The 15,695-nt window shown below is 45.1% G+C and overlaps 1 protein-coding gene across 1 annotated transcript in view; it reads right to left on the bottom strand.

The window, feature by feature from the left end:
• col14a1b (collagen, type XIV, alpha 1b) overlaps positions 1 to 15,695 on the bottom strand; it is a 103,139-nt gene that overhangs the window by 44,375 nt on the left and 43,069 nt on the right. Inside the window, 4 exon segments of the mRNA XM_026300943.1 lie at positions 3,262 to 3,378; positions 6,054 to 6,203; positions 6,352 to 6,474; positions 10,637 to 10,766. Coding sequence (XP_026156728.1) covers positions 3,262 to 3,378; positions 6,054 to 6,203; positions 6,352 to 6,474; positions 10,637 to 10,766 — 520 coding nt within the window.

Here is a 15,695-nt window from a genome sequence, read left to right as displayed (position 1 = left end):
CAAACTACTAAACTACTTTTACTGCCGTACGTTTACCTGACACCATCACTTGGTAATGAGAAGTGATATATTTGATTTGTGGCCTGGAAGTATTTAAATATAAGAAGTGGTGTCAGAGATGCGATGAGTCGGCTCAGTGGACTGTCTGGACTCAGTGGACTGTCTGGACTCAGTGGACTGTCTCAGGCTGGATCAGGAAGGTGCATGTCAGAGCAGACACAGGCAGATGGTGTAAAATAAGCGCTAGGACAGATGTGCTAATGCGTTTCAGGCTTTTAAAGCGAACAGCTGAACATCTCGTTTGCTGCATAATGTGCTAAATGTGTCATTAGCTCACAGAGCCGACACACAGGTGTGAGGCATTAAGGTGACCTCCATCTTCACTAGGTTCACTGATGACAGAGGTTATCGTCAGCTCCCTCTGTATTTTCTAAAAGTGGCGATTAACGTTAAATGTATGAGCGTTTACCGACTGACAGGCTCTCCTTACTTCCTGTTTATCGTCCGGCTGTTTCTCTGATTTAAACTTCTCCTGCAGGACGAGCTGTTTGTTTGTAAAATTAAACTTTTAACATTCAGACCAGATCCAATTAGTGAAATAATCAACATGTGTTTTGCTGCTTTCGTTCGCTTCATGCTGGTGGTCAAGGTCTACTGGCAATATGTTAAATCCCCCACATTTATTTCTACGGCTTCATCAGAGAGGACAGGTGGGACATTTTAATGACCCGCAGCACCGTGCCAAGTCCAATATGAAATGACTTGTTTGACCACTGTACAGGTGTGTTGGACAAAATGCATCTATTTACAGGTGCAGGATGGAAGATGGACGAGTTCTGAATATATTCAGGTCCTAGAGCATATATGCATATACTGAAGAACCTGTTGCAAAGCTAAAGATATTTTACCTGTTTATGCATTTTAGTTGTAGGTTTGTGACCAGGTGAGCCTGTGACATGTGCTTATATAGACCTGCTAATTAAACATGTGAATATCAGTACAGATAAAACCCAGTTTGTGGGATTTTAAAGTAAATAAAGTGGGTAAATCAATGAATGAATAAATGAATAGTAAAGTTGGGCTTACAAGAATCTATTCACTTCACTTTACGTGGGAGAGAAAGACAAGTATGTTTTAACAGCTGCACTGTGCTGCCCAATCCCCTAAATGTCTTCTGAGCTCACTGTGGAAACACACAGGTCACAGTTTAGTTTCACTTACATGATCATAATATAAAAACAGGTTTAATCACAAGATAAAAATATATGAAGGATTGTTTTCTCTAATTAGTGAAGGTTGATGTTTATTATTCTGATACCTGGTAACTTCAATGTGTGTGGGACTGAACTGTTTTGTGCAGAGATGATGGTTTGATGTCTTTTCACTCTAAATGACTCAGTAATACTTTTCTGTCTCACAACACAAGTGAGGAAACTCCACTTTATCGTCTGTGCTCAGTATTTTCCATTGAGCTCTTTATTCCCACAGGACAACATCATTTTCCTGCTCCTGCAGGAGGCTAATTTACCGTAATTATTTACTGGCTGTGGGAACATAAATCCTCATTTAGCTCTATTGTATGTTGAGAGAACCAATACTGCAGAGCTCTCTGAAGAAATTTAAGGGAACTGCAATAAAATGTGCCTTTTATGTGACGTTAATGAAGGCAGTGTTGTTGCTGGAGGCCTAAAGGTGATGAATAACAGCCATTACTTTCCTATTTGGTGGATGATGGTTGTATTAAACGTCAATCTTACCTTTGAGGTGGGATAGAATAGTGGGCATGTGCGATCAAATCGGACTCTCACCATCTGTTTCATGTTATTCTGGTGTGTGTTCTCACATTATATCTGCTGGCTCTGAGCCTGGTGGCTGTGGAGAATCAAAAACTTTAATAACTGCAAGGTTGTTTGTGGAGGTGACTCGTTTTCCACGGCCCAAGAAGGTAATGGATATATCAAATAAAAATAAATGTGATAAAAAGTTTAATAAAGGACTCGGAAGGTAATTTGAAGACATTAAACATGGATTTAATTGTGTTTAATGTAGTTGTGTAGGTAGTTTCTTCTGAACCTTTTTATATTTCACAGACAGCCTGGTCGATTTGACAGTTGAGTTAAAAGATTATCGTCTCACTGATCTGTCTGCTCTTTCTATCAGAAGCTGCTGATCTTAAAGCATCCAGCAGGATTTAACTCTGTAAAATACAGCCAGAGACGCCACTGAGGAAAATGTTTCATAAATAACTTAGGATTGATTATTTACATCTGCTGTGACACACACACACACACACACACACACACACACACACACACTTTACTTCAAACCCAAGCACTTGTTTTCTTTTTATTCTTCCAATCAGAGATCAGGCTGCAGGTGCATCCTAAACTTCGTGCTATATTCCTGTTATTTCCTCCTCAAAGCTCAAAACAGACACAACAAAGAATAATTACTGTCATTCCTGTAACGAGAACATCTCGCCCCAACACCCTCGGCAGCCACACTCCCGACCTTTTGTTTGTTATTTCCTGATTTTACCTCACGCAGCAAATGTAAATGTCACCCGATCCGTTCGCGGCACAGAGCAGCTCAGTGTCTTTACGACTGTCGGAGCGTCTCTGCTGGTGCACAACAACATCTTTGTCATCTCGTGCTGCTCAGAGAGTTGGACGCTCGCTCTCTCTGCACTGCATGTTGAAACTCCCACTAATGAAAGCATCTGAGTATGAATGAGCCCCCCGGTTCCTGTCAAGGCAGAAATGCAGCGTAGGAGCTTGATGGGAAAAATCAGTATAATGCATCCTCCTCTCCAGCTGATGTAGCAGCAGTGGTCTGCGGTTACATTAAATAACCTTAGAATCCAGCCCATAACCCAGAGAGGAGTGAATATCTGTGTGTGTTATTCTGCATTTGCATACGTCTTCCTCCCATAAATGTCTTAGTTGATCTTTATTATCTCCGTGTTGCAGCGAGTCCATTAAAACAACAATAAACAACAACAACAGACTCGTAGTCAACGGGCTTTTCTTCAAGGAACAGACTAGTCCATCACCCCAGAATCAGCAGACATATGTCACACATGCTGTGTTTGCAGAAGGTTCAGGTGGTCTGCGACACTGGTCTGTGCATTTATTTCCATGTATCGCAGGAAGCTCGTAGTTAGAAATCCAGTTAAATGAGCAGCAAACGTCCAAGGGTGGACGTTAAATGGCGACACCTGTGTGATACTTTACGCTCTTGTGCTTTTGTTTGTGTACTCACTCAGCAGAGACTCGATGACCACCCTGTAGGTGCTGGCGTGTCGGTGAGGCTGCCACAGGGCGCACAAGCCGCTCATCCTCACCTGGTACGTGCTCAGGTTCGTCACCCCCAGGTACACTGTGGAAACAGAACAGGCAGAATGAGATGACTGGTTTTGTCTGTGCGGTTCAACGAGGCTGTTTACAGGCAAAAGTCATTTAAGGGTTCAGGTGTCGAATTTGTCCTTTAACCCTGAGCTTCTTCTGTTTCCGTGGCATTTTTAAAGACCAATGCCCCAACACAGGGACAGAGAAACCACATGCCATCGTATTTCCAGATGACAGACCGAACACCACTTGGCCAGTTGGCTTCAAACACAGCGATGTGCATTTTAAGGGCTTATTTAAAGACATCTTGTCTTGGCTCCACACTTCCAAACACAGACGTGTCTAAACAAACCCACACACATTCTCTATTTATGCAAATGCTATGTATGCACTTCTATCATCGGATGTTTGAAAGCATCACTTGTTCCAGGCTCAGAGACATTTGTATGCATGTTTCTGTGAGTTGGCTGTGGCCTTGTGCATCACCGTGTATTTAAATTCCCTCTGACAAAAGAGGAAATCTGCATTATTTTGGACTCATAATGCATAATGTATCTCTGCATAATGGTTATTGTGCGATGCAATTCAGTCTGAAGACGTGAAGGGATTTTTTTTTTCATAGTGCACATAGTGGGAGGTGGATCATCCCAGTAGTTATTGATAACTGGAGTGTTCAAAGTTCCCACAAGAGAAAACTTTGAGAATTGATATAGTGACCAAACCAGGCAGAGAGCAGCTTTCGATTTATTGCCTCTGCCTGTGGCAAATTTGTATTGTTTTGCCTTCGGGCTCCCTGAGTGCACACCTCATCACCACGACAGGCCGGTAACAGGTTCAGAATGACTGCAGCCCTGGCTCCGACCCCCCCGGTCGGTCTCATGGTCGTGAACTCGTGAACCAGAGCTGAGCATCGTTGGGCTCGTACACTTGGGTAGTGACTCCCGAGCCCAACGCAGGAATCCACCATTTACCAGCAGAGTCGCCTCAGACCTGCCTGATGCTCACGGAGCTCAACCCCGACACCCCCACCCACCCCGGGCCATTATCATATCTCATAGCTGAGTAACTGGAAAAGGTTGTATGTACTGAATGTGAAAGCAGCGCTGTAGTTTCAAACCTTGTTATTTGAACGTGTTGGGGTATCTGCTTTTGTGTCATTAACTCAGATACTGACATTCATCTCCTGGGCTCCCACTGGCCTCATATTATATTTCTCTCTTTTCAACTCCATCTCTCCATCTTCTTCAGGTTTTGTCCCCTTTCTTTGTCTTTGTCTAACGCTCCTTCCCAAATTCGTCCTTCAAGTCCAGAGCGTAATTACTATGCAAACCATGGAAACTGGGGCTCCGGTGCAAATTGATATGCTCCATTTAAAGCAGCACGTTGGGGCATTTAGCTGACACTTGTCTGGAGAGCCGCTAACCAGAGAGAAATGTGAATAGATGGCAGGGTGGAGGTCAAGTGTCCTGCTTGAAGGACACTTGAGAAGGACCCGTGGTTTGTGTCGGCGGCTTCGGCCCTCGAGGAGACAGTCAGGGACCTTTTATCTGAAAAGGGGCTGTTTCACTAACAGGCTGCGATAAAGCAGCTTTATCAAGCAGCGGAGTGAAATCCAGGCTCCTGCAGATGATTGTACTTGAGAAGCAGTGATTGATCAAACCGGGTCAGTCGCTCAAAGAGCCTCAGGAAGTTGCCACTGAGGTTATTTAAATCTATCGCATCTGCAGTTCATTCCAGGGCTGGGAGGTAATTAGGCGAAGCTGCCACTGAGTGTCAGATGGATATGAAGATATTGACGTCTGCAGGTGTCTGGCTGATGCTCTGATTAGATTAGAGGAGATCGTTTTATTCACTTGTACTCAGAGGGAGGGAACACATAACAAGCTGTATCAGCACGGTAGGAAATGTCAGCCAAACAATTAAGTTACTGTTGTATTAGTGCAAAGAAACACTGCTTTGATTAAAGTTTGTTATGACACGAAACATGAAAATTGGATGCCAATGGAGGAACAAGAAAACGCCTGTTTTCAAAATCTCCATAGCTGCAGAAACTTTTAGCAAATAACTCGTTATAAATGAAATACTAACATATTTATTGAATTAAATTGGTTTGCTGTCAGAAAATTAAATTAAAGGTGCAGATGCCCTAAAGAAACAGTTTTGCTGGTTGTTAAATTAAAAATAAAGAGAACGGCCCCTGGAGAAAAGGGGCTGGTACATGTACAGTATTTACTATTTGCTATTCTGTAAATATGCTAATACAGTCCCAAGATAATCCACACGCTCTTCATGCTGAAGGAATATCCATTTAACAGAAAAATGGAGCAGATTGAAAATTCATCCATCCAAATCTTTTAATCAGTGGTTCTAGCTACAGCGAAGACGAGCACGGCGAGGTTTTAAGAACGTATTCTGTAATTAGCTGGGACTCCTGCTAAAAACATCCCTCTGATGTGTCTGACTGGCTGTTGTAAACACAGACACACTGTCATGGAGCTTCAAAAACCTTTAAACAGCCAGAACTCAACATGAAGAATTGGAGCGATGTTAGTGTTTGTTATGTGTAACGAAGTGATTTGAAAATGTCTCTGTGTTGATATTGGAGCTTTGGACTCATGCAGCTATAATGTGACGTGTGTGTTTCTGCAGCGTGTGATGAGGAAGCAAAGGAATAAGGGGTCTAAGATGATGGATGGAAGGACTTACATGTCTTGGCTCTCCCTGAAAGAGCGTCGCTGGACCCGGTGGTGTAGGAGGCGATGACCTTGACGCTGTATTCTGTCCCACTCAGCAGGTTGAGGATCAGCATGGTGTTCACGTCTTCCCCCACGAAGGTCTCCAGGGCTGATCCTGGGGCTGGGACAATAGAGAAGACGCATCAGGGAGGAGCAAACGGTCAGAAGCTCAGAGGAGCAGGATCAGAAACCATCAGTAGCTTCAGAGGGACAGAGATTGTTTCAATGTCCTGAGGGTGAGGTGGACTCAGTTCATCTGTGTTAATTACCAGACAGGGGCTGGTAGACGACTCTGTAGCCCATGGTGGGTGAAGGCGGGACGTCCCAGCTGATCCTGAAGCGGTTGTACCATTCCTCCGACACCCGCAGGTTCTTAGGAGCCGACAGAGGCACTGAGCGGGATGGGTGGGGGGGGGGGAACAGGTTTTATCTAATCAGTGTTTACATAAGTCTGTGTGAAATAACTTCATTAGTCACACATTTGCTGTAATGAACCAATTGTGTTTTTATCAGCAGCTGTGATGAGTAAAAAAAAGGAGGTGACAAACACCAACAGCCTCCATGACAGGAAGCAAGAAGATGAAAAGAAACAGACGGGAGGAAACTGATAGAAAAGTCATAAACAAACAGAAGAAGGTGAACGAAACACGAGGAGAAGAGGAGACAGACTGAAAGAAGACAGGAAACAGCTACAGATACAAATCATCTAAACAAACTAAATCTATTAATAATAGACTTTGGCATTAAAGGGTCATGTGATTCAAAAGTGCTCTCATAGTGGAAAGTGGGGGAACAGAAACCACGTGATGAGACTCAAAGCAGGATAAAGGTTTGATGGCACTTAATAAAATTTCAACAGTCAGCAGAGTGAAAAATGTAAAAGCCTGAGTCTGTCAGAAACATATTAAATCCAGAGGACAGATCATTAGGACAGAAGCAATGGCAGGATGGTATTAATAGCACTAAACATACAGCTCTAGCCTGCCTGCAGTCCATTCTGTTCCTCTGAAGATCCCTCTGGTCTAAATCCCTGCACATTTAAAATCCTAAAAACCTCCCATCATTCTCTCCACACCCCATCGCCCCTCGCCGAGTATCAATCCTCCCCATTTTCCAGCTGAAACCTCCAGATTACACCGGCCCTTCTGCCTCATTTTCCCTCTTCACTATTAAAAAGCCAATCATCCTCTCTGCCTTCAGCCATATCCCCCCTGCTCCCCCTCTCCCAGTGTGGGCTGCACCCTCGTATGTTTAAATCCCAGCATTATGCTCATCTTTCTGCTGCATTATCGTTCTCACTGAGCCCTCGCTGGCAAAATTACCTCTGAGCACTTTCTGCCATCCTCCTGTCTTTGCTGGGTCCTAACAGTAATGAGAAACTGCAGACTGAGCAGAAGCTTCTCACAGTTTCAAGAACGTGGCTAAAGTTGTACATGTAGAACGGTCACAGTTTTGGTTCCTAGACAGGGTTTGGGATTCAGCTGTGGAGATGCAGTGAAAATGGAAGTGTACAGTAAACGTGGTGAAGGAGCTTTAGGTCTCTGAAGATAGTTTCTGATTTTTAACTTGCTGTACAAAATCATTTCACACATTTAGACTTTCCAGAAACCAACTGGTTGAACAGTATTTCCAAATGGGACCATCTTCTGTTGTGTCCAGTTACAACTTGGAGCCTGAAGGCATCACCACAACGTGTACAAATACATGTATTTATAATCCATTGTTTTTTGCTTTTTTTGCACAGGCAGTGGTCTAAGCTGGTCACGTCCTCTTCCAGGGTGACACCGAGGCGCTCCCTGCACCGATTTGTCTGTCAATCTCCCGTTCCGTTCTTCTCTCACTCGTGAACAAGACCCCGAGATACTTAAACTCCTCCACCTGAGGCAGGATCTCTTCTCCGACCTGGAGATGGCAAGCCACCTTTTTCCGGTTGAGAACCATGGCCTCAAAGTTGGAGGTCCCGATTCTCATCCCAGGCGCTTCACATTTGGCTGCAATCTGCCCCAGTGCACGCTGAAGGTCCTGGCTCAATGGAGCCAACAGGACAACATCATCTGCAAAAAGCAGAGAGGGACTCCTGTGGTTCCCCTGGACTCCCTCTGGCCCCTGGCTGCGCCTAGAAATTCTGTCCATAAAAATAATGAACAGAACCAGTGACAAAGGGCAGCCCAGCTGGAGTCCAACATGCACTGGGAACAGGTCTGACTTACTGCTTGAAATGCGAACCAAGCTCCTGCAGAGACCGGACAGCCCTTAACAAAGATACTCCCAGAACACCTCCCACAGGATGCCACAGGGGACACAGTCGAATGCCTCCTCCAAGTCTACAAGGCACTCTGGAGAGGGTATAGAGCTGGTCCAGCGTTCAACGACTGGGACAAAAACCACATTGTTCCTCCTGGATCCGAGGTTCTACTATTGGCTGAATTCTCCTCTCCAGTACCCTCTTAATTCTGTCTCATAACATTTTCTCCCCTATAAAATCCCAACCAGTTCCCCTCATCAGTTTAAAAGCCTCTGCCTGCCTCTTACTAAAGTACCAACGTCTTTGAAAACACATCTAAACTTCTTTGAGTAACTTTTCCTGTCCTTGCTTTTCATTCTCACTTCTTTATTCAGCCCTGACACATTCAGATCTCCTCCAAATGTTCATTTTTCTCTGTGCAGCTGCCAGATATCAGCTCATCCCTCTGCATTAAACAGGTCACAGCGTCTCCTTCCACACTGAGCCCGTGAAAGTCAAGCGTCTTCTGACTCCACCTGCTGCGGAGATCAACTCATCCCTCATACGTCCACTCCGCACCAACCTTTGTGCCACATTAAACCCCGTCATCCTTTGCATTCTCTGCCACGTCTCTCTCGGTGGATCACACATCCAAATTATTCTCTTCTGTCGGATTATCTGTCCTCAATTTAAGGCTAAAAACCCAATCATCCTCTCTGCATTCCCTGTCATGCCTCCCTCCACGTCCAGCCCATCCCTCATGGGTTCACATCCCCAGATTACACCGGCTCCCTTTGGCACATCATCTGTCTTCACTCCAAAAAAGCCAATCACCCCCCCCCATCTCTGCATTCCCTGTCGCTCCTCCCTGGGCGATCATCTCATCCCTCACTCGCTAACAGGAACCATTCATCATCGGTGTCGGAGGCCCCGCCATTTAAAAAGCAGAAATGTTGTTAGCGTTTGCTAATGTGTGTAATGTGCTGCAGAGGGGGGACATGATGGGACGGAGTGGAAAGATGAACGAGTTGAATTTAGCGTTTCCTGTGCCCTGAGAGTCGAGTGTTTGTTTCTGTAATACACTTGGCAGCAGAGAAAATCATTAGCCGCCGCTGATGCATTCACAGCAGCATTCAGCCACATTAAACAACACAGAAATGAATTCATCTCACATATTTCTGTCTGGTGTGAGCTCCTGTGACAGGCTGTTCTTCAGCTCTAAATCTTTATCTAGCATGTCTTCACACAGACAGTCTGTGCCTTCAAGGGATTTTGAACATCATGATAATAAGTTTGTGTCCGTATTGTTTCTCCAGGTGTTAAACTTTCTAATAAACATGAATTATTACATTTATTTTGGTGGCAGAAAGGAAAACACCCCTTCAGTCCGTCTCCACTCCCCTCTGGCTGCAGCATCCTGTTCATACACGCTAAAGGAGATGAATTACCGACACGCTTCTGCTCCACTTAAACTGCCGTGTTTGTTTTTCAGAGCAATGGAAGTTCAGACTGAGACGGAGACAGAACCAGTGGGCGGAAATTCTTCTTTCATCTTAATTTCATCTACAGTGAAGAAGCGTTTCACGCTCACCAGCCTGAACCAGCAAGAGCCCAGTCCTAAATAAAGCTGTTTTTATAAGGACACTATTCATTCGTCTGCTTCTTATCATATAAGTTTTTCTATGATTCATACTTCCCACTTTTTCTGTTGAAGAAATAATTCTCAACACCATCATCATCATCATCACCATCATCATCATCATCATCATTTGAAGGCAGACGTCTGTTTCTAGTCTTATCATAAAAAGGGTTAAGGAAAGGAAGTGAAGTATTTCTTCCTGACAGGAACGTCTCTGCTCAAATCCAGTAAGAGTCTCTGCAGATCAGAGCGACCGACTCGTCCTCACCCCACAGCGTCACACACCAACGCTTTGTCGAGCAGCAAAGGAACATTTCAGCGTCTGTATGTGACCGGGGATGACAACAGGCTGGATCGACAAGGTGAGGAGGTCGGACACTCTTCAGAAATCACAGAACCAGATCTGCTTGGACTATTGGTCTAAATGCAAATAAATAAAAGATTTAACGTCTTTTCTTTTCTTGTAGTTTTGACTTTCTGCTTTTCCTTTCTCTCAAAGTCTTTTTTTTTTTTGAAAAAATCGTTGTTTGTATTAAAATGATTCCTGGATGAAAAACGAAAAGGAGAATGAGTTAACCTGGACAAACACATTAGAACATCCTGTTTGTCCCATTCACACCTGTAAAAATCAGAGACATCAATCAGAACCAGCAGGACACAGGAACCTGAGTAAATAAGAAGAGAAACTTACGCGTTCGTCCGTTCCGTGCCACTGTCAGTCCGTCTCCGTCCGGGTAAACAGGAGTGATGGTGACTCTGTACTCGGTGTCTGACAGCAGCGGCTGCAGAGTCAGGCTGTTCTGACCCACGGGCACCGTCCTCTGGAGGTTTAAGATCATCAGTCAGTGAGACAAAAACTAGTGTTGGCACCAGAGATTTCTATCACATCAAACTTTGAAACATTGGTCCATTTCAGGTCTGACTGCACCGATGAAACATTTATCTACTTTTTTATTTGCTTAGTAAAAGACACAAATCTCATCAGTGCACTGCTGAGAGTCAGAGGGTTAGGGTGAAGATGCATGGGACTGATGGGAGAAAAGGAAATGGTGAGTGTGAGCTGAGGCTCTGAGGTTTCAGGTGCTGCACAGGTGACCTGTGTCCAGGTCTCATCCTCATGTGGGACCTGACCCCTACGTGATAACTGCCATTTACCCTGCAGCCATTTCTCTCTTCCTCTCTTCTTCTTCTTCTTCTGTTTCCTGCTGCTTTCTCCACTTTTCTTTCTCATTTTCTGATTCTTCTTCTGTATCTGTGTCTTTTTAATGATGATTTATTTATTTCCTGTTCTCTCGATGAATAATAACCTAAAGGAGGTAGAAGAACCTGAATGATTTGTCTTCATGTTCTCATTCTGAGAGATCAGCTGTGTTTTGACTCGATCTCTCTTTATTAAAGAGTATGAGGGTGGCGCGGTGGTGCACCCAGTGGTGTCCTCACAATAAAAGGTTCTGGGGTCAAACATGCAAAGTGTTTTCTGTGCCTAAGAACCAGCGACATTAAAGTGAGAGCTGCGTTGGTAAAAACACATCCAGTCATTCATCAATCAGACCTCAGTCAGTGTTCGGGGTTGGAAATCTATGAACGTGGCTGCATGTAAACAACCTGAGTGTTTTTACTCCAAACAGTCCTTGCCTCTGTCCGTCCGTCAGGCTGGTTTTCATTCTGAACATGTACAGTCTAGCTCGGCTCCATCCACAAACTCTCCACTCTCAGACGTGTCAGCCCGACAAACACTGTGGGCCTTGACAAATCAATTTCAGCCCAGTCTGATGAAAAAGGCAGCAAGTCTCTAAACTGTCACTGAGCCACACGGTCGGGAGAAGCCACCTCCAGCTACGCTTTTCTATTTTTTTTTACTCAGCCACTTTGTAAATTCAAACATGGTTTCATGAAGTATTTATAGGATTCAGAAACCCGGTCTAGTTTTGACAGAGAGTCTGTCCAGGCACAGAATATTAAGCCTGATGGGGACTGAAGGAAACTGCGTAGGGAACATGTGATGGGAGTCAGTTTGAGGTGAGTATTCTCACCAGCAATATGACAACAACAAACTTCACAACAGTCACAGGAAGGGATTTTGGAAGGAGAAAAGCCTGAACTGAAGGTTTCTAAAAACCATTTTAAACAGAAACCACAGAGCATGAAATGTATCTGATATGAGACCATGTCCAGGTGATCCAGGTCCCAGTGGCGCCACAAGAACGTTTACAAGAAGTGTCTCCCACTAAAGACCAGGACGGACCCTGCTAACAGGGGTCAGCAGAAGCATCCCAGCTGGACCTCTTCCCATGCGCGGACTGTGTAAACACCCAGACAGCCAAACCACAGGAGTCAACACTTTTCACAAACCACTTCCAAAACCACCTTTGGACCAGAGGGGGGGTTCCACTTAGCCCAAGGGTTCTCATGTGACCCATGTTAGACACTGAGCTTTATTTGCTGAAGAAGCTTTGAACATGCAGCTGGAGGGTCTCTGTGTGTGTGTGTGTGTGTGTGTGTGTGTGTGTGTGTGTGTGTCTCAGAGTGCAGTGCTGAGTGTGAGATTTCCATAAAGATCACCACCTTCTCTCTGTTTGGGTTATTTAGTGTAAAAAGCTGTTTGTTTTATGTCTCTTTGTTTGGAATAATTAGCTTCCCTTCGAGGATCAGTGACACACACTCATCAATGGAAGCATCACATCAGTTCACACGTCGTGATGTGCAGTCGGCACCACAGATGGTGAAAAAACCTGGAGACAGGAGTATGATTCTTTGGCAGAGTCAATAAGCTACAGAGGAAAAAATCTTTTTCACCTCCTGGAATAACGTCTCGCTGCAGAGCAATAATAGCCCAGCCTCTGTTTGTACACGGCAGAATTGCTGTTGATGCCCGGCAGCTTTGCTTTATTGGACACTGAGCGAAGCAGCACAGGGAAATAATGGAGCTTCGCTGAGTTCAGGGTCCCAGCTGCCGGTGGACAGATGGCGGAGGAGTCGAGTCGCCCGTGGATATGATGGATCCCGACGTCTGACAGTCACACGACCATCTGAATGCACATAACCATTACGCTCCATATTTATCTGCCTGTAGATCTGCTGCTGATTGGTTTCTGCAGACACACGGGCTTTTACATATTCTGCACTTATAGAACAACTTTAGAATCACAGCGAGCACCTGATGAACTTAAGTCCAGTTTTCAGTCCCTCTCCGCTCTGGTCTGGTCTCCACCAACTGTATTTGCAAAGATTATCCAGCCAACAGGCCAAAACCAGTCAAGCTGCAACATGAGGGACCCTATTAGCATCATGTTGTTTCATTCACTGCCTGGAGGAACCTGAAGAAAAGCCCAGGTGTACAGAGCACCTTGTTTCCTCTACCTCCTGTTGGACAAGGCTTTTCATCACGCTTCACTCTCCCTCAGCACACAGACACTTTTGGTGTTGAGCTCGGAGACTTGGAGCACGTGAACTAAAGCTTCGGTGCTAAACAGTGAAACTGTGTGGGTTGTTAATTATTAACAGGTCATCGGGGATTTGTGCGACCAAAACAAAACCTCAGCAGCTGATTTTCCAGCAGTGCAGCAGGAACTGCAGCTGATATTAACCGTCAGACGCTCTGCTGTCAGCGTGGCAGCTATTCTTCACCTCAGACGTGGTCGGCATCAAGAACACGAGAGGAAGAAAAGAAGAGGCTGCTTCTACATCACATCTCTGGGTTTGGGGGACCAGGGGAGAACTGGAGAGACGATTCCAGGCTCAAACCATCCGTCGCCCACCGGACCAGGCGAAAGAGGGTTTGGCTGCAGAAAACGACGTCATGTAGTTCACTAATATTTTCCTTCAGCAGCAGGAGACGTCTACTTTATTTGGCGCTCTGCTCATTAACATCACCCGTGTTGGTGAATCTGCTGCTGAATCTAAAACCTCCAGGAATATTTTGCAGACCTGACAGGTTTAATGTTTTCAGCTGCGCAGCACCACAACAGAAATTTATTCAGGTAAACGTGATCTGAGTGTCCAAACGATGTGAACCAGATGGTTGAAACAATTCAGGCAGTGAGAAAAAGTGATAAAAGCAGTGAGAGAGAACAAATCACAACCTACTGCTCCATCACTGGGAAAAGACAAGAGCAGTTAAACGTCCGAACCAAAAGCCAGGAGCCGCCATGCTGCTTACTTTTACATTTCTATTACTTTCACAACAAACTCCTCTTGGAGAAAGTTGTTCTTCCCTGCGACTTTGCTTTAATGTTTTCACGAGTCACGTTGGAAAAGCAGGAAACTGCTGCACTGAAACTGAAACGAAAAAGAATCAGATTTGATGTTGGTGGCACGCTGCCTCCACCTCATCATCTCCACTTTTGTCATTAGCAGTTCAAGACCTGATTCCACCAGTGAGGATAAACTGCCTGCAGAAATCAATGGCGCGTAAATGTGAGGTTCCTGAGCTCCCTCCGTTTTAACGGCTGCTGTCGGTCCCTTGGCAGCCGCACGCTGCACTCTCCAACTGGCTTTGGACAAAGCACCAGAGGACATCTGCCAATTTGTCCCCCCACAGATACGCATCTGAATGGTAGGTACTGAGCGCTCGGTGACTCATCACCTGACCGGGCTGCCAAACAGAGCCCACAGCTGTTCGCACTTTGATAAGAGATCTCATTTAGCAAGCGGCCGTTGTTGTGCAGCTGGAGGCTCTTTACTGTCAGGATGAGGAGGCTGATGTGGGACCTGTGGCCAGAGTCGACCGCAGGGACGAGGCAGCTCCCAGTGTGTGTGTGTGACAAGCAGAAACACACACCTGTCAACACAGCGTAGACAAAATCTGGGAGATTTGTGGAGGTGTTTGACACGTGCTAAACTAACATACTGAACACACCAACAACAGAGCTGTGCATCAAAAAAACAAGCGAAGAAGTCGGAGGGTCCACGTGTGCACTGGGATTTGACAAATGTCAGCAGCCAACGTGTGATCATGGCAGGACTGTGATGTTGTTATAAAAGCTGCAGACACATGAGACGTCCTCAAGTTTAACTTTAGCCCCTCACGCTGATCCAGATTAGGGACAACGGGGGTACTAAAAAACTGAAGCTACAGGGGCTTATTTCTACTTAGACACGTATTTAATCCACTGATGATCATTCAATCCAGCTCAGCCTTTTATCTGTCAAACGGGTCAAACGTTCTTGATGACCTGTGATCCTACAACACCCAGGATGCATTGCGCTTGAGACAAACCTGTGACACCCAGGAGGCTGGATGGAAACAGGTGAAGTCTCTATTTAATTATACTCGTGTGTTAATTAGCGACTTGTCAACTTTTAGAAATGCAGCTTGTTCTCAGGTCAGTCTTGTAATAACAATAAGAAGAAGTTTAACAAGGAGTGCAGTGAAACTCATCATCTATGAAGCATCTTAACGTCTGCCTGACGACAATGTTCACACACACACGTCAACATGTTTTTGGATCCGTGTTTGTTTCCTCTGTGTCTGTGGAGGCTCATTAGTGGGAAGAGCTGCCACTCTCTGTCTTTCTCTCACAAAAACCAATTCTTTGAAGATCTGCCACTGCTTTCATCACCATTATTCTTCTCTCCCTCCCTGCCATCAACTTCAACCACATGTTTTTATCCCCCCCGCCCACCTCATTCTCCACAGACGACTTTTAATCTGAAGGCCTGCCATCATCGTCTTCATCAATGATCTCCCTTCCTCTGTTGACGACTGACACTTCCAAGGTTTGGCCTTGTTTAACTCAGCACCTACCTCC

This window comes from Mastacembelus armatus, chromosome 11 (assembly GCF_900324485.2).
Source record: "Mastacembelus armatus chromosome 11, fMasArm1.2, whole genome shotgun sequence".
Classification (NCBI taxonomy): domain Eukaryota; kingdom Metazoa; phylum Chordata; class Actinopteri; order Synbranchiformes; family Mastacembelidae; genus Mastacembelus; species Mastacembelus armatus.
Note: the sequence above shows the minus strand (reverse complement) of the source record. Positions and strands in the feature narration are given on the sequence as shown.